The sequence below is a fragment of the Pristiophorus japonicus genome, chromosome 13 (genome assembly GCF_044704955.1).
Source record: "Pristiophorus japonicus isolate sPriJap1 chromosome 13, sPriJap1.hap1, whole genome shotgun sequence".
NCBI lineage: Eukaryota > Metazoa > Chordata > Chondrichthyes > Pristiophoridae > Pristiophorus > Pristiophorus japonicus.
The window spans coordinates 192,448,901-192,473,060 of NC_091989.1; the positions used below are offsets into that span (position 1 = coordinate 192,448,901).

At 50.5% G+C, this 24,160-nt stretch overlaps 1 protein-coding gene across 1 annotated transcript in view; it reads left to right on the top strand.

Annotated features, from left to right (window-relative positions):
• ca7 (carbonic anhydrase VII) overlaps positions 1 to 24,160 on the top strand; it is a 45,417-nt gene that overhangs the window by 10,850 nt on the left and 10,407 nt on the right. The window contains exons 3-6 of the mRNA XM_070897046.1: positions 8,374 to 8,492; positions 11,907 to 12,002; positions 14,063 to 14,125; positions 22,717 to 22,872. Of these exons, the coding sequence (XP_070753147.1) occupies positions 8,374 to 8,492; positions 11,907 to 12,002; positions 14,063 to 14,125; positions 22,717 to 22,872 (434 nt within the window). The remainder of the gene's footprint in view (positions 1 to 8,373; positions 8,493 to 11,906; positions 12,003 to 14,062; positions 14,126 to 22,716; positions 22,873 to 24,160) is intronic.

A 24,160-nucleotide genomic window follows, 5' to 3' on the forward strand; every position in this document is an offset into this window, starting at 1 on the left:
CTGTCGGAGGGGCAGTACTGAAGAAGCGCTGCACTGTCGGAGGGGCAGTGCTGAGGGGGCCACGCACTGTCGGAGGGGCAGTACTGAGGGAGTGCCGCACTGTCGGAGGGACAGTCCTGAGGGAGCGCCGCACTGTCGGAGGGGCAGTACTGAAGAAGCGCTGCACTGTCGGAGGGGCAGTGCTGAAAGAGCGCCGCACTGTCGGAGGGGCGGTGCTGAGGGGGCCACGCACTGTCGGAGGGGCAGTACTGAGGGAGTGCCGCACTGTCGGAGGGACAGTGCTGAGGGAGCGCCGCACTGTCGGAGGGGCAGTCCTGAGGGAGCGCCGCACTGTCGGAGGGGCAGTACTGAAGAAGCGCTGCACTGTCGGAGGGGCAGTGCTGAAAGAGCGCCGCACTGTCGGAGGGGCAGTGCTGAGGGAGAGCTGTACTGTCGGAGGGGCAGTGCTGAAGGAGCGCCGCACTGTCGGAGGGGCAGTACTGAGGGAGCCCCGCACTGTCGGAGGGGCGGTACTGAGGGAGCCCCGCACTGTCGGAGGGGCGGTGCTGAGGGAGCCACGCACTGTCGGAGGGGCAGTACTGAGGGAGCGCCGCACTGTCGGAGGGGCAGTACTGAGGGAGCGCCGCACTGTCGGAGGGGCAGTACTGAAGGAGCGCCGCACTGTCGGAGGGGCAGTACTGAGGGAGCGCCGCACTGTCGGAGGGGCAGTACTGAGGGAGCACCGTACTGTCGGAGGGGCAGTGCTGAAGGAGCGCCGCACTGTCGGAGGGGCGGTACTGAGGGAGTGCCGCACTGTCGGAGGGGCAGTACTGAGGGAGAGCTGCACTGTAGGAGGGGCGGGGCTGAGGGGGCGTTGTGATGGGGGTCGAGGTGAGAAATTAAATTTGATTTGAGAACAGTGATGGACAATCAGTGTCCCAAAGTGTTAGGATGTAGTTATCCTCATTTGCTCTGCTTAAATTTACATTGTTGCTTCGCTGTGCTTTATTTCTGAACCAACATGTCCCCGCAGGTTCTGTCCCAGAATGATTCATGAATGCTGTTATCATTGTCTCATTTTTATGTCTGACAAAATATCTCCTCTACAGTTAATTTCCATCCTGTTATGCAAACAGTTTTCTACTTGCACTTTAATGTAAGATTCTCCGAGTACCCGGGGACGGTGTGATGTCTGATTTGCACAGATTTCTGTTCACCTCTGGGACCTGCCCTGGCCAGATGTCTGTTTCACACACCGACAGATCTTCCCGCAACTCGGCCCGAAACTCTGTCGCTCGAGAGACTGAAAGCTTTGTCCGGTGTGTGGGAGTGGGACAGGAACATCGGGTGAGGGGGAAGCAGTGGGTGTGTTCCAGCCAATCGGCCAATCGTTGTGGCGACTATTTGATACAATATCCAAACCCATCCCACTTTACCCATTCTCTCCCCGCTGTCTCTCTACTTCAAATATTTAGCCAATCTTCCATTAAAAGATGCAATGGTCTTCTGCCGCACACATGCACCATAACCAGGCATTCCATGCTCCAATAACCTTCTGTGAAAAAAGTTCCTCCTAAATTCACTCTTCACTCCCTTAGTGCCACTTTTAAATCAATAATCCCTTGCCACTGACTGCTATAGAAACATAGACAATAGGTGCAGGAGTAGGCCATTCGGCCCTTCGAGCCTGCACCGCCATTCAATGAGTTCATGGCTGAACATGCAACTTCAGTACCCCATTCCTGCTTTCTCGCCATACCACTTGATCCCCCGAGTAGTAAGGACTTCATCTATAGAAACATAAAAGTTGGCAGTGCTCGTCTGGGCTCAATCGCCTTCGCCATTCACACTCTTAACATTCATCATTTCCTCAATTTAATCTCCTCTTATCCTTCTCTGCTCCAGTGGAAATAATGCCAGTATCTCCAGTCTCTGCTCCTAACTAACATAGAAACATAGTAAATAGGTGCAGGAGTAGGCCATTTGGCCCTTCGAGCCTGCACCGCTATTCAATAAGAGCATGGCTGATCATTCCCTCAGTTCCCCTTTCCTGCTTTCTCTCCATACCCCTTGATCCCTTCAGCCGTAAGGGCCACATCTAACTCCCTTTTGAATATATCTAATGAACTGGCCTCAACAACTTTCTGTGGTAGAGAATTCCACAGGTTCACAATTCTCTGAATGAAGAAATTTCTCCTCAACTCGGTCCTAAATGGCTTAACCCTTATCCTTAGACTGTGACCCCTGGTTCTGTACTTCCCCAACATCGGGAACATTCTTCCTGCATCTAACCTGTCCAATCCCGTTTGAATTTTATATGTTTCTATGAGATCCCCTCTCATTCTTCTAAATTCCATTGAATGTAAGCCTAGTCGATCCAGTCTTTCTTCATATGTCAGTCCTGCCATCCTAGGCATCAGTCTGGTGACCCTTCGCTGCACTCCCTCAATAGCAAGAATGTCCTTCCTCAGATTAGAAGACCAAAACTGTACACAATATTCAAGGTGTGGCCTTACCAGGGCCCTGTACAAATGTAGAAAGACCTCCCTGCTCCTATACTCAATTTCTCTCGCTATGAAGGCCAACATTCCATTTGCCGCCTTCACCGCCTGCTGTACCTGCATGCCAACCTTCAATGACTGATGTACCATGACACCCAGGTCTCGTTGCACCTCCCCTTTTACTAATCTGTCACCATTCAGATAATAATCTGTCTTCCTGTTTGTCCACCAAAGTGGATAACCTCACATTTATCCACATTATACTGCATCTGTCATGCATTTGCCCACGCACCTAACCTGTCCAAGTCATCCTGCAGCCTCTTAGCATCCTCCTCACAGCTCACACTGCCACCCAGCTTAGTGTCATCTGCAAACTTGGAGATATTACACTCAATTCCTGCGTCTAAATCATTAATGTATATTGTAAATAGCTGGGGTCCCAGCACTGAGCCCTGCGGCACTCTACTAGTCACTGTCTGCCATTCTGAAAAGGACCCGTTTATTCCTACTCTTTGCTTCCTGTCTGCCAACCAGTTCTCTATCCACGTCAATACATTATCCCCCAATACCATGTGCTTTAATTTTGCACACTAATCTCTTGTGTGGGACCTTGTCAAAAGCCTTTTGAAAGTCCAAATACACCACATCCACTGGTTCTCCCTTGTCCACTCTACTAGTTACATCCTCAAAAAATTCCAGAAGATTTGTCAAGCATGATTTCCCTTTCATAAATCCATGCTGACTTGGACCGATCCTGTCACTCTTTCCAAATGTGCTGCTATTAAATCTTTAATAATTGATTTCAACATTTTCCCCATCACCAATGTCAGGCTAACCGGTCAATAATTCCCTGTTTTCTCTTTTCCCCCTTTTTTAAAAAGCGGGGTTACATCAGCTACCCTCCAATCCATAGGAACTGATCCAGAGTCGATAGACTGTTGGAAAATGATCACCAATGCATCCACTATTTCTAGGGCCACTTCCTTAAGTACTCTGGGATGCAGACTATCAGGCCCTGGGGATTGAATTTGATTTGAGAACAGTGATGGACAATCAGTGTCCCAAAGTGTTAGGATGTAGTTATCCTCATTTGCTCTGCTTAAATTTACATCGTTGCTTCGCTGTGCTTTATTTCTGAACCAACATGTCCCCGCAGGTTCTGTCCCAGTATGATTCATCAATGCTGTTATCATTGTCTCATTTTTATGTCTGACAAAATATCTCCTCTACAGTTAATTTCCATCCTGTTATGCAAACAGTTTTCTACTGTTACCAGCCATCCCTGGTATCAACTGTTCACCCATCTCATCAAATTCGGCTGCCCCCGTGTCCTAACTCGCACCTAGTCCCGCTCACCCATCACCCCCTGTGCCCCGTGTCCTAACTCGCACCGAGTCCCGCTCACCCATCACCCCCTGTGTCCCATGTCCTAACTCGCACCGAGTCCTGCTCACCCATCACCCCCTGTGCTCACTGCCCCGTGTCCTAACTCACACCAAGTCCCACTCACCCATCACCCCCTGTGCTCACTGCCCCGTGTCCTAACTCGCACCGAGTCCCGCTCACCCATCACCCCCTGTGCCCCATGTCCTAACTCGCACCGAGTCCCGCTCACCCATCACCCCCTGTGCTCACTGCCCTGTGTCCTAACTCGCACCGAGTCCCGCTCACCCATCACCCCCTGTGCTCACTGCCCCGTGTCCTAACTCACACCAAGTCCCACTCACCCATCACCCCCTGTGCTCACTGCCCCGTGTCCTAACTCACACCAAGTCCCACTCACCCATCACCCCCTGTGCTCACTGCCCCGTGTCCTAACTCACACCAAGTCCCACTCACCCATCACCCCCTGTGCTCACTGCCCCGTGTCCTAACTCGCACCAAGTCCCGCTCACCCATCACCCCCTGTGCTCGCTGACCTACATTGGCTCCCGGTTAAGCATCGCCTCAATTTAAAAATTCTTATCCTTATTTTCAAATCCCTCCATAGCCCTCGCCCCTCCCTATCTCTGTAATCTCCTCCAGCCCCACAACCCCCCCGAGATGTCTGCGCTCCTCTAATTCTGCCCTCTTGAGCATCCCTGATTATAATCGCTCCACCATCGGTGGCCGTGCCTCTGTTGCCTGGGTCCCAAGCTCTGGAACTACCTCCCTAAACCTCTCTGCCTCTCTATCTATCTCTCCTCCTTTAAGACGCCCCTTTAAACTCTCTCTCTTTGACTGAACTTTTGTCACCCGCCCTAATATATGTCCTTCGTTAAAGGTTCTATATAAATGTAAGTTGTATCCAAAGCCTACGTTAATTGGCAGCAAATGAGCATGTTCACGGCCCAATGGAATGTATTTTTCAGGTTTGTCACCAAGTTTGCTTGTGTTCTATTTACTGGGCAATCGGAAGCTGTGAAGTTTGAGATTGAGATCCCGGGACTCGAGGCGAATCAAATTACTGAACTGAGCCCTCTGGGCCAGTTTGGCCTTTTGATGCACATAAATTATTCAGTGTCACTCTCGTACCGGTTTGATTAAAGGGGAGGGGCAGCCGTGTTGACTGATTTCCTTCAGCACATTCGGAACAGGATGAGGCCATTCAGCTCCTCCAGCCCGCTCCACCATTCTAGCAGACCACCGCTGATCTGCACCTCAACGCCACCCGACCTTGGCTCCATATCCCTCGATACCCTTACCCAACGAAAATCTATCTTGGCCTTGAAAGCTCAAATTGACCCCCAGTGTCTTTTTGGGGGAGAGAGTTCCAGATTCCCACCGCCCTTTGTGTGAAGAAGTGCTTCCTGACATCACCCCTGGCTCTAGTTTTAAGGTTACACCTCCCCTTGTTCTGGACTCCCCCCCCCACCAGAGGAAATAGTTTCACTATCTACCCCATCGAATCCCTTTTATTATTTGAAACACTTCGATTACATCATCCCTCAACCTCCTAAACACAAAGGAATATAAGAGAAGCAACTTATATTCTCACAATCATCATCATCGGCGGTCCCTCGAACGAGAATGACTTGCTTCCACATGGGTTCACAGATGTTTCAATGTAGGACACCATGTTCCAGTCCTGAACTCCAATTGAGGGGGTGGAAGATGCCTGTGTGTGGATTTTTTTAACGTGTGGTGACCGTTGACAGAGCGAGGTCTTGGGTCCAGGGGCAAGGGTTAACCAGGACGACTGGAGACCAGCTCTGCTGCACAGACCTAGTGCGTGCACATATCGCACAGTGTGGGCTGGGCCCGTGCTGCCCCCGGGCCCTGGGCTCTTCTGGGCCCCGAACCCTCATTCGCCGCACCTCCGCACCAAACATTCACTGATCCTCCGTCACGCTCACTCACCAAATCTCAGCCACGATCCCTCATCACTATCCGCTCCGATCACTTGTCGCCAGTCCGCTGCTCTGCCGTACCAGGGCCCTGCCGATGCTCCTGCTCACGCTCCAAACCTGGGTCCTGATGACATCACCCAGTCCCCCACCTTGAAGCCGTTGTACAGTTGTGTCGGCTCGCACTGGAAGCTGCAGTGGCTTGCTCCAGCTATTTTTATAGCCCCGACTTATAGAGATGTTCTCTCGCAGGCTGGGGTGGCCCATGATGTCCCAGGGCCCGGTGCTCCAGCTCTATTTATAGCCCCGGTATAATTCTGGTGAATCTGCGCTGCTCCCTCGCCAAGGCTCCCTCGCCTATCCAGTGCCTCCATCAGTCTTACTCCTGCACGTGAACAGCCATATTGGGAGTGAGTTCTTCGCTTTCCCGCTGCCTTACGGATCTGACAGAGTTTCAGAGAGGTTCCTTGACTCAATGGGCAGCGTGTTACAAAAAAGGAGCTGGACATTTAGTGAGAGAGTGGGGGGGGTTGAGGATTCTTGAGTGTATGTAACAACACTGTGTGATTGACATTTCCCAGTGAGGTCACGGAAGTAACCTGCTGGGGCGGGGGATGGGGGAAGGAGTCTCTGATCGAATTATCCGATGTCTGTGGACGTGATGGCCTTTTACTCATGGCAGAATTTCTCGCTCTACACGCTAGGATCTGAAGCCTTTACTTTCCAGGTTTCCCAATTTCCATCGCTCCACCATCGTTGGCCGTGCCTTCAGCTGCCTGGGCCCCAAGCTCTGGAACTCCCTCCCTAAACCTCTCCACCTCTCTCTCTCCTCCTTTTAAGATGCTCCTTAAAACCTGTTATGCATGTAAACTTTACTAGTGTGTAAGACTTGCCACCAGGGGGCGCACCTGTGGGAGACCCAAGGGTTACCTGCACACCCTGGGCAAGCAGGTATAAAAGGCAGTGTACCAGGCTGCTTCCTCACCCTGGAGTTACATTAAAGAGACCAAGGTCACAACAGTTTGAGCTTACAATATACAGTCTTGTGGATTTATTCTGAACATAACAAAACCCACCTCTTTGGCCAAATGTTTGGTTATATCATCACAGAATTCTGCAGCACAGAGAAGGCCATTTGACCCATCATGCCTGTGCCAGCTCTTTGGGTGAGATGAGATGTTTCCCGTAATTTATTTTGGGTGCACAGACTCTTTTAAGGGGCTTCGCGAGCCATTCAAAATACCGAGCATGTGCGGTTTTTACATTGACATGTCGGCCGCGCGGTTTCCCTGGAGCGCTGCACGGCTGCGTACTTTACAGAGAGCCATGATCTCGCCTGATATCTCCTTGGATAACGCTCTTGTGAAACATATTGGGACGTTTTACTGTGTTAAAGGTGCTATATAAATCCACGTTGGATGAGCCAAAATGGCAGAAAGGCTTTCCTCGTCTGTCCTGTGACCTAAGAACAGATCCAGGCAGCGGGCGGTCGAGGGGGTCGTTCAGCCCGACTGCCTGCCCCTCTCCCACGGTTACATCCGAGCCAGGGTGTCCCTGGAGATGGAGCACGCGGTGTCCACCGGTACGCTCGCGGCCTTCCGCGGGAGGTGGGTGCCGGAGGGAGTGGAGTGCATCATCACCCCCGGCAACCAAATTTTAATTTGATCCATTTACTGTTAAAAGTTTGATTTGTTTAATTTGTCGGTTTTAGTGCTCCTTTAGTCAAGGAGCACTTGGTTATTGTTTCAACAAAATAGTTGTGACCTAAGAACATAACGTAAGAATTAGGAGCAGGAGTCGGCCATTCGGCCCCTCGAGCCTGCTCCGCCATTCACTGATCACGGCTGATCTTCGACCTCAACTCCACTTTCCCGCCTCATCCCCATATCCCTTGATTCCCTTAATATCCAAAAATCTATCGATCTCTATCTTGAATATACTCAAAGACTGAGCCTCCACAGCCCTCTGGGGCAGAGAATTCCAAAGATTCACCACCCTCTGAGTGAAGAAATTCCTCCTCATCTCAGTCCTAAATGGCCGACCCCTTATCCTGAGACTGTGACCCCTGGTTCTAGACTCCCCAGCCCGGGGGAAACATCCTCCCTGCATCTACCCTGTCAATCCCTGTAAGAATTTTGTATGTTTCAATGAGATCACCTCTCATTCTTCTAAACTCAAGAGAATATCGGCCCAGTCTACTCAATCTCTCCTCATAGGACAATCCCCCCATCCCAGGAATCAGTCTGGTGAACCTTCGTTGCACTCCCTCTATGGCAAATGTATCCTTCCTCAGGTAAGGAGACCGACACTGTACACAATACTCCAGGTGTGGTCTCACCGGGGCCCGATATAATTGCAGTAAGACGTCTTTACCATTATACTCAAATCCTCTTGTAAGAAAGGCCATCATACCATTTGCTTTCTTAACTACTTGCTGTACCTGCATGTTAACTTTCGTGCACAAGGACACCCAGGTCCCCTTGAACATCAACACTTCCCAATCTCTCACCGTTTCACCATTTCCCAATGGGTTCTAACCTGGTTCTAACCCGTTTTTGATCCCGCAGTGGTCTGTGGTGGCCCCTTGGAGCATCCCTACAAACTGAAACAGTTCCACTTTCACTGGGGACGGAGAGGTTGGCGAGGATCGGAGCATACGGTCGATGGCAAGTCTTATCCTGGGGAGGTAAGCAAGTGTTCATTGGATCACACACTGCTCGGGGATGATGTGGGGGGGAGGGGGTGCGGTTATGTTTTATTCCCTTTCCCAAAGGTACTGACTCCCATAAGAACATAAGAAATAGGAACTGGAGTAGAACCATATGGCCCCTCGAGCATGCTCCACCATTCAATACGATCATGGCTGATCTGATCTTGGGCTCAGCTCCCCTTCCCCGCCCGCTCCCCATGACCCTTGACTTCTTTATCATTCAAAAATCTGTCTATCTCCACCTTAAATATATTCAATGACCCAGCCTCCACAGCTCTCTGGGGAGAGAATTCCAAAGATTCACGACCCTCTGAGAGAAGAAATTCCTCCTCATCTCCGTTTTAAATGGGCGGCCCCTTATTCTGAAACTATGCCCCCTAGTTCTAGATTCCTCCTCGAGGGGGAATATCCTCTCTGCATCTACCCTGTCAAGACCCCTTGGGTTCAGTCCTGAGACACTGGTTGGCCTCCCTTTCCTCATCCAAGTTTTTATTCGGCGTCGCTGGCAAGGCCGGCATTTATTGCCCATCCCTAATTGCCCCTTGAGAAGGTGGTGGTGAGCCGCCTTCTTGAACCGCTGCAGTCCGTGTGGTGAAGGTGCTCCCACAGTGCTGTTAGGGAGGGAGTTCCAGGATTGTGCCCCAGCGACGATTGAAACATAGAAATATACAGCGCAGAAGGAGGCCATTCCGGCCCATCGTGTCCGCCCCGGCCGATACAGAGCCGCACGGCCCTCGGTCAGCAGCCCTGAAGGTTACATATAAACCTATGAACAGTGACAGAAAGGCAAAGAGCACCCAGCCCAACCAGTCCGCCTCACACAACTGTGACACCCCTTATACTGAAACATTCTACACTCCACCCCAACCGGAGCCATGTGATCTCCTGGGAGAGGCAAAAACCAGATTAATAACCCAGGCCAATTTAGGGAGGAAACAATCTGGGAAAATTCCTCTCCGATCCATCCAGGTGATCGACACTAGTCCAGGAGATCACCCTGGCCGTATTCTATTCCCTGCAGTACTTACTATTATATCTGTGCCGTCCAACAAAAGGTCATCCAGTCTAATCCCAATTACCAGCTCTAGGTCTATAACCCTGCAGGTTACAGCACTTCAAGTGCCCATCCAACCATCTCTTAAAAGTGGTGAGGGTTTCTGCATCCACCACTCTTCCAGGCAGCGAGTTCCAGATCCCCACAACCCTCTGTGTAAAGAAGCTCCCCCTCAAATCCCCTCTAAACCTTCCACCAACCACCTTAAAACGATGCCCCCTCGTAATAGACCCCTCTACCAATGGAAATAGACCCTTGCTATCCACTATGTCCAGTCCCCTCAATATTTTGTACACCTTAATGAGATCTCCTCTCAACCTCCTCTGTTCCATTGAGAACAAACCCAGCCTATCCAATCTGTCCTCATAACTAAGATTCTCCATTCCAGGCTGCATCCTAGTAAATCTCCTCTGCACCCTCTCCAGTGCAATCACGTCCTTCCTATAATACGGCGACCAGAACTGCACGCAGTACTCCAGCCGTGGCCTAACCAAAGTATTATACAATTTAAGCATAATCTCCCTACTCTTATATTCTATGCCTCGGTCAATAAAGGCAAGCCGATATATTTCAATGCAAGCAATGAAGGAACGGCCGATATATTTCCAAGTCAGGATGGTGTGTGACTGGGAGGGGAACGTGGAGGTGGTGGTGTTCCCATGTGCCTGCTGCCCTTGTCCTTCTAGGTGGTAGAGGTCGCGGGTTTGGGAGGTGCTGCCGAAGAAGCCTTGGCGAGTTGCTGCAGTGCATCTTGTAGATGGTACACACTGCAGCCACAGTGCGCCGGTGGGGGAGGGAGTGAGTGTTGAAGGTGGGGGAGGGAGTGAGTGTTGAAGGTGGGGGATGGGGTGTGAGTATAGACAAGTGGCCATGCTTCATGCTACGCCTAGGTGGTGAGTACTGACAGGCTATTGACCCGCCTTCAGAAGACATTTCTGCCGAGCCCCCCCCTCCCACAAGCCATCCTTGCGCAGGCTGAGATGGATTAACAACACTGGGTAACTTTTCCAGCTGTCGGTCGGGTAATTCAATCAAACACTGACCCACGAGGGCCGGTGTGAAAGGAACGTGAACCGCCAGCGAGAGGGGGAGTGGATTGGGCCTTTTTGGAGGGTTTGGAGCCCAGGATGTCTGCTGCAACTCCCTGCAGGTCTTTAGGACCATGAATATTGAGAGAATCCCTGGGAAATCTCTCTCTCGGCAGGGAATTCACAAGTGGAGCTTGTATGTTGTGTGACGTATAGGCCGGTTTTATGGGTCTGGCTTAAACCGAATAAGCCATATTTGGGTGAGCTGGGTATATTTTCTGATTCCTTCCAAAGTATTTTAGAAGAATAATAACGGACTGGTGAGGAGCCTTTGGTTCATTGAGCCTGTCCCACACAATGGTGATAACTTGTGTCCCACGATAGAGATACACTCCACCCCACCCGGAACATTCTGATCCCCTGGGATGGGTGAAAAACACAGGCCAATGTGGGAGGGAAACATTTCTTGGACATTCCTCTCCCCTCCCCACCCCTCACTTTGGCGATCAAAACTAGCTCAGCAGAGCCTTGTGGCCTCAATAATTCTCTACAGTATCCCCTTTCAGTAAGATGCGATCTCTGTCGTGGCCAGAAACTCGCGCTTGAAGGAATTGATCGAATCAGTGTCCACCGCTCGAGACGGCAACTTGTTCCAAAGGCCCACTGTGCTCTGGGACAAGACCCATCTCCTGACAGCGAACCCAGATCTGGCCTTGCACAAATTAAGATTGCAGCCCCTGTTCCTCCCTAACCTATTGAATTGGAAAAATTTGTAATCTCTTCATCTTATAAACCGCGATCGGATCACCCATCATCTACGCTTCTCTAAAGGGCAGCGTCCCAGCTCTTTTAGCCCATCATAATAACGAAAATGCTTTAAACTGGGATTAACCTAGTGCCCCCCGCCCCACACACACAGTGACGCCCCCACAAGTCCAGGTCAGAATTGAGATGATTGGGTAATTCCCCCGTCAATCACGCCTGGCTGTCAGTGACTGGGATTGACGTTACACACAAACACACATACACACACACACACTGTGTATTCTGTAACTTCCCTCCAATCACTGCACTGCGCTGGGGAAATAATCCTGCCTCACTCGGGAGACTTTGCTGTAGTTTTGGTCGTGAGCTCCGTTTGCTGTAGTTCACCGAGACGGTTTGCTATAGAGCGCTGTCGTGTAGTCTCTGTTTAAATAGACTGTTGTTGCGTAGACTATGTTTGAATCGATTGTTTGCGGATGGCGGGCGAGTTCCTTGGTCTCTCCGAGCACGGGTGATCGATCTTTCTTTCCCCCCCAATTGCAGCTTCACTTGGTTCACTGGAACTCGGCAAAGTACAAAACCTTTGCGGAGGCAGCAGTGTCACCGGACGGTCTGGCTGTGGTCGCCATATTCCTGGAGGTAGGTTTTTTTTTTAATGGTGACAAGGTGTATATATTTTTCGGGACCTGAATCGACCGGTGAATGGAAAGCTAGCGTGATTCTACCCGCAATAAACCAACGTAAATATCGGTCGTCTTTGACCGTGACCCACTCTCCAGCGGTGTGTGGAACGCTACAGGCTACATCCCGACAGGGTGTCTCCCACTGAGCCAGACTTCAGCCAGACGGAATGAAAGCTCAATTTGTCACAACCATTGCGACAAACCTCTTGGAATATAAGAACATAAGAAATAGGAGCAGGAGTAGGTCATACGGCCCCTCGCGCCTGCTCCGCCATTTAATATGATCATGGCTGATCTGATCATGGACTCAGCTCCACTTCCCCGCCCGCTCCCCATAACTTTTGACTCCCTTATCGCTCAAAAATCTGTCTCCATCCACCTTAAATATATTCAATGACCCAGCCTCCACAGCTCTCTGGGGCAGAGAATTCCGCAGATTTACAACCCTCTGAGAGAAGTTGTTCCTCCTCATCTCAGTTTTAAATGGGCGGCCCCTTATTCTGAGACTATGTCCCTTACTTTTAGTTTCCACTATGAGTGGAAATATCCTCTCTGCATCCACTCTGTCGAGCCCCCATATTACCTTAAAAGTTTAGATAAGATCACCTCTCATTCTTCTGAACTCCAATGAGTATAGGCCCAACCTACTCAACCTATCTTCACAAGTCAACCCCCTCATCTCAGGAATCAACCAAGTGAACCTTCTCTGAACTGTCTCCAATGTCAGTATATCCCTCCTTAAATACGGGGACCAAAACTGTACACAGTACTCCAGGTGTGGCCTCACCAATACCCTGCACAGTTGTAGCAGGACTTCTCTGCTTTTATACTCTATCCCCCTTGCAATAAAGGCCAACATTCCATTTGTCTTCCAGATCACCTGCTGTACCTGCATACTAACTTTTTGTGTTTCATGCACAAGGACCCCCAGTCCCTCTCCTGCAGCACTGTTAGCAAGAAACTATTTGCCTTTATATAACGCATGCTGCAACCGCAGATCGTTCCAAAGCGTTTAGCAGCCAATGAAGTACTTTTATTGAAGTGCAGTCGCTGTTGTTTTGTAGGAAACGCAGCAGCCATTTTTTGCACAGCAAGCTCCCACAAACAGCATTGTGATCATGACCAGATAATCTGTTTGTGATGTGGATTGAAGAATAAATATTGGCCAGGACACCGGGGATAACTCCCCTGCTCTTCTTTGAAATAGTGCCATGGGATCTTTTACGTCCACCTGAGAGAGCAGACAGGGCCTCGGTTTAATGTCTCATCCGAAAGACGGCCCCTCCGACAGTGCAGCACTCCCTCAGCACTGGCCCCTCCCTCAGCACTATACTGGAATGTCAGCCTGGATTATGTGCTCAAACCTCTGGAGCAGTACCCTATTGCTCCATAGTACTTCAGTGTTCCATGTTGCAAGTGTTTTTTTATTCCATCCCCAGTAGCTCAACCAGTAGGTTAATATTATATAAAAAGGATGTAGATGCATTGAAAAGATGCAAAAAAAGATTTACAAGGATGTCTCCAGAACTGAACGGTTATTGCCATCAGGAAAGGGTGAACAGCCTGGGGACCTTCTCTCTAGAGGTGACCTGATTGAGGTCTTTAATATTATGAAGGGGTTTGTAGGGTAGGTGTAGAGCAGATGGTTCCACTTGTGGGCGAGACCAGAACTAGGGGCCATCAATATGAATAAATAAAGAATTTGGGAGAAACCTCTTTACCCAGAGAGCGGTGAGAATGTGGAACTCGCTGCCACAGGGAGAGGTTGAGGCGAATAGTATCGATGTATTTAAGGGGAAGCTGGATAAACACATGAGGGAGAAAGGAATAGAAGGATATGGTGATGGTGTGAGATGGAGAGGGGTCGGAGGGGGCTGGTGTGGACCATAAACACCGACACGGAGCCGTGGGGCCCAATGGCCGGTTTCTGTGCTGCATATTCTGTGTAATTCTATCAGAGGTGCTCTTACCCGAACTAATCTAGTCCTATTTCTAAAATCTTCCCCTCTCTTTCAGACTGGAGATAAACATGCCACCTTGCACCGATTAACCGATGCCTTGTACATGGTGAAATTCAAGGTAAGGTGAAAGTGTTGTAAGGAGCCAGTCCCCGATCAGGTGTGGTGCAGTTGTAGGTTTGTTGTGCAATGGCTTATTGATACTTTATCCCGCTTTAGAACATAAGACCATAAGAAATAGGAGCAGGAGTCGGCCATTTGGCCCCTCGAGCCTGCTCCGTCATTTAATAAGATCATGGCTGATCTGATCATGGACTCAGTTCCACTTCCCTGCCCGCTCCCCATAACCCGACTCCCTTATCGCTCAAAAATCTGTCTATCTCCGCCTTAAATATATTCAATGACCCAGCCTCCACAGCTCTCTGGGGCAGAGAATTCCACAGATTTACAACCCTCTGAGAGAAGAAATTCCTCCTCATCTCAGTTTTAAATGGCCGGCTCCTTATTCTGAGACTATGATTTAGTTTCCCCTGTGAGTGGAAACATCCTCTCTGATCCACCTCGTCGGGCCCCCTCATTATCTTATAAGTTTCAATAAGATCACACCTCATTCTTCTGAACTCCAATATGTATAGGCCCAACCTACTCAATCTATCCCACTTTGTTCAATGCTGGTCTCCAGTTGCTCCGAGAAAGTGCTGAGGGATATTCCCAATCCTAATTAATCTTACAACAGTGTGGCTTGCTAGGCCATTTCATTGGGGTATTAAGAGTCAACGATGTAGATTGGGACGGATAGGCCGAACCAAGCTAATTCCTGACAGACTCCTCTCCCTGAAGGACATTTGGGAACCATTAGGTTTTTGAAACAATCCCAACAGCTTTCACAGACGTTTATCCTTGGCCCTAAATAATAAAAAGTTGTGAGCGGGAGCTGAAACTGATGTTGAATCTGTGTCTTCCGTTTCCAATCAACAACAATCTACACTTGTACAGCGCCGTCAGTCTCGTGAAACCTCTCAAGACGCTTCACAGAAACATAATCAAACAAAAATTGACATTGAGCCAAAGACTCAGGCATCTGGACAGGGGGGTGGGATTTAAGGAGCACCTTTAAAGGAGGAGAGAGAGGTGGAGAGGTTCAGGGAGGGAGTTCCAGAGCTTGGGGCCCAGGCAGCTGAAGGCATGGCCACCGATGGTGGAGTGATTATAATCAGGGATGTACAACAGGCCAGAATTGGAGGAGCGCAGAGATCTCTGAGGGATGGAGGAGATTAGAGATAGGGAGGGGCGAGGCCACGGAGAGATTTGAACACGAGGATGCGAATATTTTATTTGCTGGACCGGGAGCCGATGTGGGTTAGCGAGCACAGGGGGTGATGGGTGAGCGGGACTGGGTGCGAGTTAGGACACGGGGTCAGTGAGCACAGGGGGTGATGGGTGAGCGGGACTGGGTGCGAGTTAGGACACGGGGTCAGTGAGCACAGGGGGTGATGGATGAGTGGGACTGGGTGTGAGTTAGGACACGGGGCAGTGAGCACAGGGGGTGAGGGGTGAGTGGGACTGGGTGTGAGTTAGGACACGGGGCAGTGAGCACAGGGGGTGATGGGTGAGTGGGACTGGGTGTGAGTTAGGACACGGGGCAGTGAGCACAGGGGGTGAGGGGTGAGTGGGACTGGGTGTGAGTTAGGACACGGGGCAGTGAGCACAGGGGGTGATGGGTGAGTGGGACTCGGTGTGAGTTAGGACACGGGGTCAGTGAGCACAGGGGGTGATGGGTGAGCGGGACTGGGTGCGAGTTAGGACACTGGGCACAGGGGGTGATGGGTGAGCGGGACTGGGTGCGAGTTAGGACACGGGGCAGTGAGCACAGGGGGTGATGGGTGAGTGGGACTCGGTGCGAGTTAGGACACGGGGCAGTGAGCACAGGGGGTGATGGGTGAGCGGGACTGGGTGCGAGTTAGGACACGGGGGCAGTGAGCACAGGGGGTGATGGGTGAGCGGGACTTGGTGCGAGTTAGGACACGGGGCAGCAGAGATTTGGATAAGCTCAATATTATGTAGGGTGGAAGATGGGAGGCCGGCCAGGAGAACGTTGGAGTCGTCAAGTACTGCTACTGGGCCGTCCCTCGTGACCAGGATGACGCTCTTCACACCAAAAAAAGATGGGCTCACAGGTGTTACAATGAACTACATCTTGAACAGTGGAAGATACCTGTGCGTGGATTTTTTTTAACGTGTGGTGGCCGTTGCACACCAGTCACCACACGGGCTTTTGGTCCAGTGGCAAGGATTACCCAGGACGACTGGAGACCTGCTCTGCTGCAAGGATCTAGTGTGCTCACATATCGCAGTGTGGGCTGGCCCGTGCTGCCCCTGGGCCCTCGCCTCTTCTGGGCCCCGATCACGTCGCTCTCCGATCTCGCCGCTCCTGCTGTACCTGCCTGTGCTCCAGTCACCGACCTGGACCTTGATGACGTCCGATCCAGTCGCCCTCTTCACTGCCGTTGCCCTCCTGCACCAGCTCGCGCTGCACCTTGCAGTGGCATAGCCGCCACGCTGCCCATGGCCGCCGCTCACCACTCCCCCTGTGGCCCTGACCCGTTGCTGATGGTCTCTCGCGGGTCGGGGGCCGTAAAAGGAGTGGCGAGCAACGGCCACGAGCAGCGTGGTGGCCCAGGCCTGTGACAGACCAGCGGCAGGCCAGGACCACAGAAGGAGTTTAGTTCAGTTCTTGCTCACGTCATCTTGCTTCTGAATCAGATGGTCGCGGGTTGGAAACCCACCCCAGGATTTGAGCCCATAATCTAGGCCAACGCTTCCGCGCGGTACTGAGGGAGAAGTGCGGCACCCGAGGTAGACACTAAACATCAACGTGGCACTTGCAAATCCCCTGGGAGGACAGGCGCACCAACATCCGTGTCATCGTCCAGGCCAACATCCCCAGTATTGAAGCACTGACCACGCTCGATCAGCTCCCCTGGGCAGGCTACATAGTTCGCATGCCAGATACGAGACTCCCTAAGCAAATGCTTTATGTGGAGCTCCTTCGTGGTAAATGAGCCAAAGGAGGACAGCGGAAACGTTACAGGGACACCCTCAAAGCCTCCCTGGTAAAGTGTGACATCACCACTGACACCTGGGAGACCCTGGCCGCAGACCGCCCGAGGTGGAGAAAGTCCATCCGGGAGGGCGCTGAGCTCTTCGAGTCTCGACGCAAAGTGCGTGAAGAGGCCGAGAGCGCAGGCAGCGGAAGGAGCGCGCGGCAAACCAGCCCCACCCTCTCCTTCCCTCGACGAATGTCTGTCCCACCTGTAACAGGGTCTGTGGCTCTCGTATCGGACTGTTCCGCCACTCGAGAACTCACTTTGGGAGTGGAAGCAAGTCCTCCTCGATTCCGAGGGACTGCCTGTGATGATGAATGGCACTCGAGTTAGGAGATCTCACTTAGACAGATTAGCTGGTCATTTATCTCAATGTTTGTGGGACTTTGCTTCCTGCCAACTGCTGGCTGCGATAAAAATCACTTTTAGAAAGTAATTGATTTATTAAGTGAACCATTTATTCTTGGAATGTGGACTTGGCAATGAGAATGTAATGGAGAGCCTGGCTGGGCCAAGTGGCCTCCTTCGGTGCTGTACGATCCGATAATTCTTAGATTTATTGCCCGCCCCTACTGGCCGACTTGAGCCACTGCAGTAATGGTTCGTTACAACGAGTGGCTTGCTGGGCCACTTCAGAGGGCCGTTAGGGGTCAAGCACAGTGCTGTGTGGGACTGGAGTCACCTATAGGCCCAGACCGAGTAAGGGCGGCAGGTTCCCTTCACTAAAGGGCATTCGTGAACCAGTTGGGTTTTTAATGACAATCCGACAGATTGATGGTCACTTTTACTGAATCCAGCATTTTCACAAAACTGCAATAGGAACAGAAATAGGAGGCCATTCAGCCCCTCGAGCCTCTTCCACCATTCAATGAGATCATAGGTGATCTGTGACCTAACTCCATATCCCTTAATATCTTTGGTAAACAGAAAGCTATCAATCTCCGATTTTAAAATTAACAATTGACCCAGCATCAATCGCCGTTTGCATAGAAACATAGAAACATAGAAACATAGAAAATAGGTGCAGGAGTAGGCCATTCGGCCCTTCTAGCCTGCACCGCCATTCAATGAGTTCATGGCTGAACATGCAACTTCAGTACCCCATTCCTGCTTTCTCGCCATACCCCTTGATCCCCCTAGTAGTAAGGACTTCATCCAACTCCTTTTTGAATATATTTAGTGAATTGGCCTCAACAACTTTCTGTGGTAGAGAATTCCACAGGTTCACCACTCTCTGGGTGAAGAAGTTTCTCCTCATCTCGGTCCTAAATGGCTTACCCCTTATCCTTAGATTGTGACCTCTGGTTCTGGACTTCCCCAACATTGGGAACATTCTTCCTGCATCTAACTTGTCTAAACCTGTCAGAATTTTAAACGTTTCTATGAGGTCCCCTCTCATTCTTCTGAACTCCAGTGAATACATGCCCAGTTGATCCAGTCTTTCTTGATAGATCAGTTCCACCATCCCGGGAATCAGTCTGGTGAACCTTCGCTGCACTCCCTCAATAGCAAGAATGTCCTTCCTCAAGTTAGGAGACCAAAACTGTACACAATACTCCAGGTGTGGCCTCACCAAGGCCCTGTACAACTGTAGCAACACCTCCCTGCCCCTGTACTCAAATCCCCTCGCTATGAAGGCCAACATGCCATTTGCTTTCTTAACCGCCTGCTATACCTGCATGCCAACCTTCAATGACTGATGTACCATGACACCCAGGTCTCTTTGCACCTCCCCTTTTCCTAGTCTGTCACCATTCAGATAATAGTCTGTCTCTCTGTTTTTACCACCAAAGTGGATAACCTCAGTACAGGGTCGTTCGTGTGAACCAGTTCCTGATAATGAGCGAAGTGATTGTTCCGAGGTTGGTGTGTGGAGCAAATGGCGTGAAAACCACTCTCTCCCTTAGCCCATGTGACCCCCGGGTCTCTGCCTGTCCCAACAGGCTGACTTGAAAAGTGACCGAGAAAGAAAGAAAGAGACTTGCATTTATATAGCGCCTTTCACGACCACCGGACGTCTCCAAGTGGTAGAGAGTTCCAAACTCCTACCATCCTGTGTGTAGAAGTGTTTCCTAATGTCACTCCCGAAAGGTCTGGCTCTAATTTTTAGACTATGCTCCCTAGTCCTAGACTCCCAACCAGCGGGAATAGTCTCTCTCTATCTACCCTATCTGTTCCCCTTAATATCCTGAAAACCGCGATCAGATCTCCCCTTAACCTTCTAAATTGTCGGGAATACAACACCTCGCCTCGTAACTTTACCCTTGGAGTCCGGGTATCATTCTGGTAAACCTCCAAGGCCAATATATCCTCCCTAAAGTGTGCTGCCAAGAACGGCTCACTGAACTCCAGGTGAGGTCTAACCAGGGTTTGTACAGCTGCAGCATAACTTCTACCCCGTTGTATTCTAGTCCGCTAGACATGAAGGCCAGCATTACATCAACCTTTTTGACCAAACGTCAAAAAATACTTCATTGGCTGTAAAGCACTTTGGGACGTCCGGTGGTCAAGAATGGTCCATTCTGTGCTCTCAGGTGGACGTAAAAGATCCCATGGCACTATTTTGAAGAAGAGCAGGGGAGTTCTCTCCGGTGTCCTGGGGCCAATATTTATCCCTCAACCAACATCACTAAAACAGATTATCAGGTCATTATCACATTGCTGTGTGTGGGAGCTTGCTGTGCACAAATTGGCTGCCGCGTTTCCCACATTACAACAGTGACTACACTCCAAAAATACTTAATTGGCTGTAAAGCGCTTTGAGACGTCCGGTGGTCGTGAAAGGCGCTATATAAATGCAAGTCTTTCTTTCTTTCTCGGTCACTTTTAAAGTCAGCCTGTTGGGACAGGCAGAGACCCGGGGGTCACATGGTTTTCACACCATTTGCTCCACACACCAACCTCGGAACAATCACTTCGCTCATTATCAGGAACTGGTTCACACGAATGACCCTGTGACCTTTGGTCAAAGCTGTAAGTATTCAGCATTGACTGGCAGCTGAGTTATGGTTGGTGCTGACTGTGATTCTGTGGGAAATTGGCTGGATCCGTGTGCCGAACAGCTCAGGGAAAGATTCTACCGTCATTGTGATTTGTAAACGTGAAACGAACTACAGCCCCACAGCCATTGTTGCCCAAGGCCCCCATTTGTAAACTGGAACCACAATATGATGCCGTTAAACGCGTTCACTGCAGGAATACAAACAGAATCACAGTCCCTCGAAGCCCACCCCTTGGGTACCTAAACTCCCCCAAAATCCATCCGACAAGGGCCCAAACTCTCCCACTGTAGCCTGTTTCCACCACGGCCTTGCCCTAGTTTTTACTACCTCTATACTTGCGCCCCTTGACCTGCATGAAAACACCATCGGTAGCAGGCGGGGTATAAGAACATAAGAAATAGGAACCGGAGTCGGCCATTTGACCCCTCGAGCCTGCTCCGCCATTCAATAAGATCATGGCTGATTCGATCATGGATTCAGCTCCACTTCCCCGCCCGCTCCCCATAACCCCTTATCGGTTAAGAAACTCTCTATCTCTGTTTTAAATTTATTCAATGTCCCAGCTTCCACAGCTCTCTGAGGCAGTGAATTCCACAGATTTACAACCTTCAGAAGAAATTTCTCCTCATCTCAGTTTTAAATGGGTGGCCCCTTATTCTAAGATCATGCCCCCTAGTTCTAGTCTCCCCCATCAGTGGAAACACCCTCTCTGCATCCATCTTGTCAAACCCTCTCATAATCTTAGACGTTTCGATAAGATCACCTCTCATTCTTCTGAATTCTAATGAGTAGAGGCCCAAAAACTTTCCTCATAAGTCAACCCCCTCATCCCCGGAATCAACCTCGGGAACCTTCTCTGAACTGCCTCAAAAGCAAGTATATCCATTCGTAAATATGGAAACCAAAACTGCACACAGTAGGTAGGAGAGCAGCCATTGCAGGAAGTGGTGTGAGATGGCCCAGGGTGACTGGACAGACGACCCTGCAGTCCAGGTAGCCTGTTGGAGTGGCATCCTCACTGCAGCCTTGGCTGCGATCACACAGGTTAAATATGGAGTGTCTGTGGATGATGAGATACATCTGAGGAGAGGCGAGAGTTCGGGGCCCAGGAGAGGCGGGGATCCAGGCAGCACGGACCAGCCCACACTGCGATATGTGAGCGCACCAGGTCTGTGCAGCAGAGCTGGTCTCCAGTCGTCCTGGTTAACCCTTGCCACTGGACCAAGACCTCGCTCTGTCAAGCCCGTGTGGTGGCTGGTGTGCAACGGTCACCCCACGTTAAAAAAATCCACGCACAGGCATCTTCCACCCTTCAGGATGTAGTTTGGGATTCGGAATATTTGGCCCTTCATTGTAACACCTGGGAACTCATCCCTTTTTGGTGTGGAAGCAAGTCACCCTCGATACGAGGGACTGCCTACGATGATGAAACTGCCAGGAATTGTTTGGTGTAGGTACAACAAGTAATTAGGAAGGCAAATGCTATGTTAGTCTTTATTTCAAGGGGGTTGGAGTATAAGAGTAAGGAAGTCTTGCTACAAATACATAGGGCTTTGGTGAGGCCACACCCCGAGTACTGTGCCCAGTTTGGGTCTCCTTACCGAAGGAAGGATATATTTGCCCTGGAGGGGCTGGAACAAACTATTTGTGTGTAGAAATATTTCCTAACTTCACTCCTGAAACGCCTGGCTCTAGATTTTTGTTCACTAGATTGATTCCTGGGATGAGAGGGTTGTACGATGAAGAGAGAGTGGGCCTATATTCTCGAAGAATGAGAGGTGATCTCATTTGAATGGTCTAAATTTCTTAGAGGGCTTGACAGGTTAGCAGCTGAGAGGCCGGAGAGTCGAGAACTAGTCTCAGAATAAAGGGGGCGGCCATTTAGGACTGAGGCGAGGAGAAACTTCTTCACTCAGAGGGTGGTGAATCTTTGGAATTCTCTACCCCAGGGGGCTGTGGATGAATCAGAGACTCATAGAATCAGAAAGATTTACAGCACGGAAGGAGGCCATTCGGCCCATCGTGTCTGCGCCGGCCGACCAAGAGCTACCCAGCCTAATCCCACTTTCCAGCTCTGGGTCCGTAGCCCTGCTGGTTACGGTACATCCAAATATTTTTTAAATGTGGTGAGGGTTTCAGGCAGTGAGTTCCAGACCCCCACCACCCTCTGGGTGAAGACATTTCCCCTCAAATCCCCTCTAAACCTTCTACCAATTACTTTAAATCTATGACCCTGGTTGTTGATCCCTCTGCCAAGAGAAACAGGTCCTTCCTATCCACTCTATCCAGGCCCCTCATCATTTTATACACATCAATGAGCTGAGTCTTTGAGTATATTCACGGCTGAGATCGCTAGATCTTTGGATATTAAGTAAATTAAGGGATATGGGGATCGGGCGGGAAAGTGGAGTTGAGGTCGAAGATCAGCCATGATCTTTATTGAATGGTGGAGCAGGCTCGAGGGGCCATGTGACCGACTCCTGCTCCTAATGCCTGTGTTTATTTGCACAGTTTGGTGTTAATCGATAAATACTGAGCTGAATTAATGCGACTGGATCTCTGAGCCGGCCAAATTTGAAACTGAATCTGTCTCGATCTCTTGACAGGAAACCAAGGCCCAGTTTAAGGACTTTGATCCACAGTGTCTCCTGCCCCAGTGCAGGGATTACTGGACGTACCCAGGCTCCCTGACCACACCACCTCTCCACGAGAGCGTGACCTGGATCGTCTTCAGGGAGCCCATCAGGGTGTCCGAGAAGCAGGTGAGTGGCCTCGTGTAACCAGGTTCGCCAACCCTCCAGGATTATCCTGGAGTCTCCGGGAATTCAAGGTTCCATGTGTACGCTGTCAACCTGCCACACCACCGCCCTCCCTCACCTTGTCTCTGATTTGTCCCACATCCAGATGAGTAGAAATTTCCTCCAGCTAGGTATTGGGAAGACCGAAGCCATTGTCTTCAGTCCCTGCCACAAAACTCCATTCCTCTCCCTGGTAACTATCTGAGACTGAACCAGACTGTTCGCAACCTTGGTGTCGGATTTGACCCCGAGCTGAGCTTCTAACCATCCCCAAGACCGCTTTATTCCACCTCTGTAACATCACCCGACTCCGCCCTGCCTCAGCCCATCTGCTTAAAACTCTGGAGGGTTTTGGTAGAGCGAATAAGGATGGGCCATTTTCTCTGGTTGGGGAGTCACTGATGAGGGATCATCGATTTAAAATGACCCAAGAGTTAGGAGAGAGGTTCCAAGAGATGTATTTACATGTGAGCCGGACGATTTTGAAACGCAATCTGTATTGATCTCTTGACAGGAAAAAAAGGCCCAGTTTAAGGACTTTGACCCACAGTGTCTCCTGCCTAAATGTCGGGTTTCTCAACTGGGGTATTGTGTCCAATTCTGGGCCCCGCACTGTAGGAAGGATGTGAAGGCCTTGGAGAGGGTGCAGGGGAGATTTACCAGAATGGTTCCAGGGATGAGGGACTTCAGTGACGGGGATAGACTGGAGAAGCTGGGGTTGTTCTCCTTGGAGCAGAGAAAGTTGAGAGGAGATTTGATCGAGGTGTTCCAAATCGGGAGGGGCCTGGACAGAGTAGAGAGAGAGAAATTGTTCCCATTGGTGGAAGGGTCGGGAACCAGAGGACACAGATTTAAGGTGATTGGCAGAAGGACCAAAGGCGACATCAAGAAAACAGCGAGTGGTTAGGATCTGGACTGCGCTGCCTGAGAGGGTGGGGGAGGCAGACTCAATCACTGCTTTCAAAGGGAGTTGGATAAGTACCCAAGATAATTTTTTTTTAAAAGAGGGCTACGGGGAAAGGGTGGGGGAGGGGGACTGGCTGAAGTGCTCTTGCAGAGAGTCGGCACGGGCTCGACGGGCCGAATGGCCTTCTGCGCTGTAACCGTTCTGATTACTGGACGTACCCAGATTCCATGACCACGCCTCCTGTCTACGAGAGCATGACCTGGATCACCATCAGGGAGCCCATCAGAGTGCCACTGTGGCTCATGGGGAGCACTCTCGTCTGAGTCAGTAGGTTGTAGCTTCATA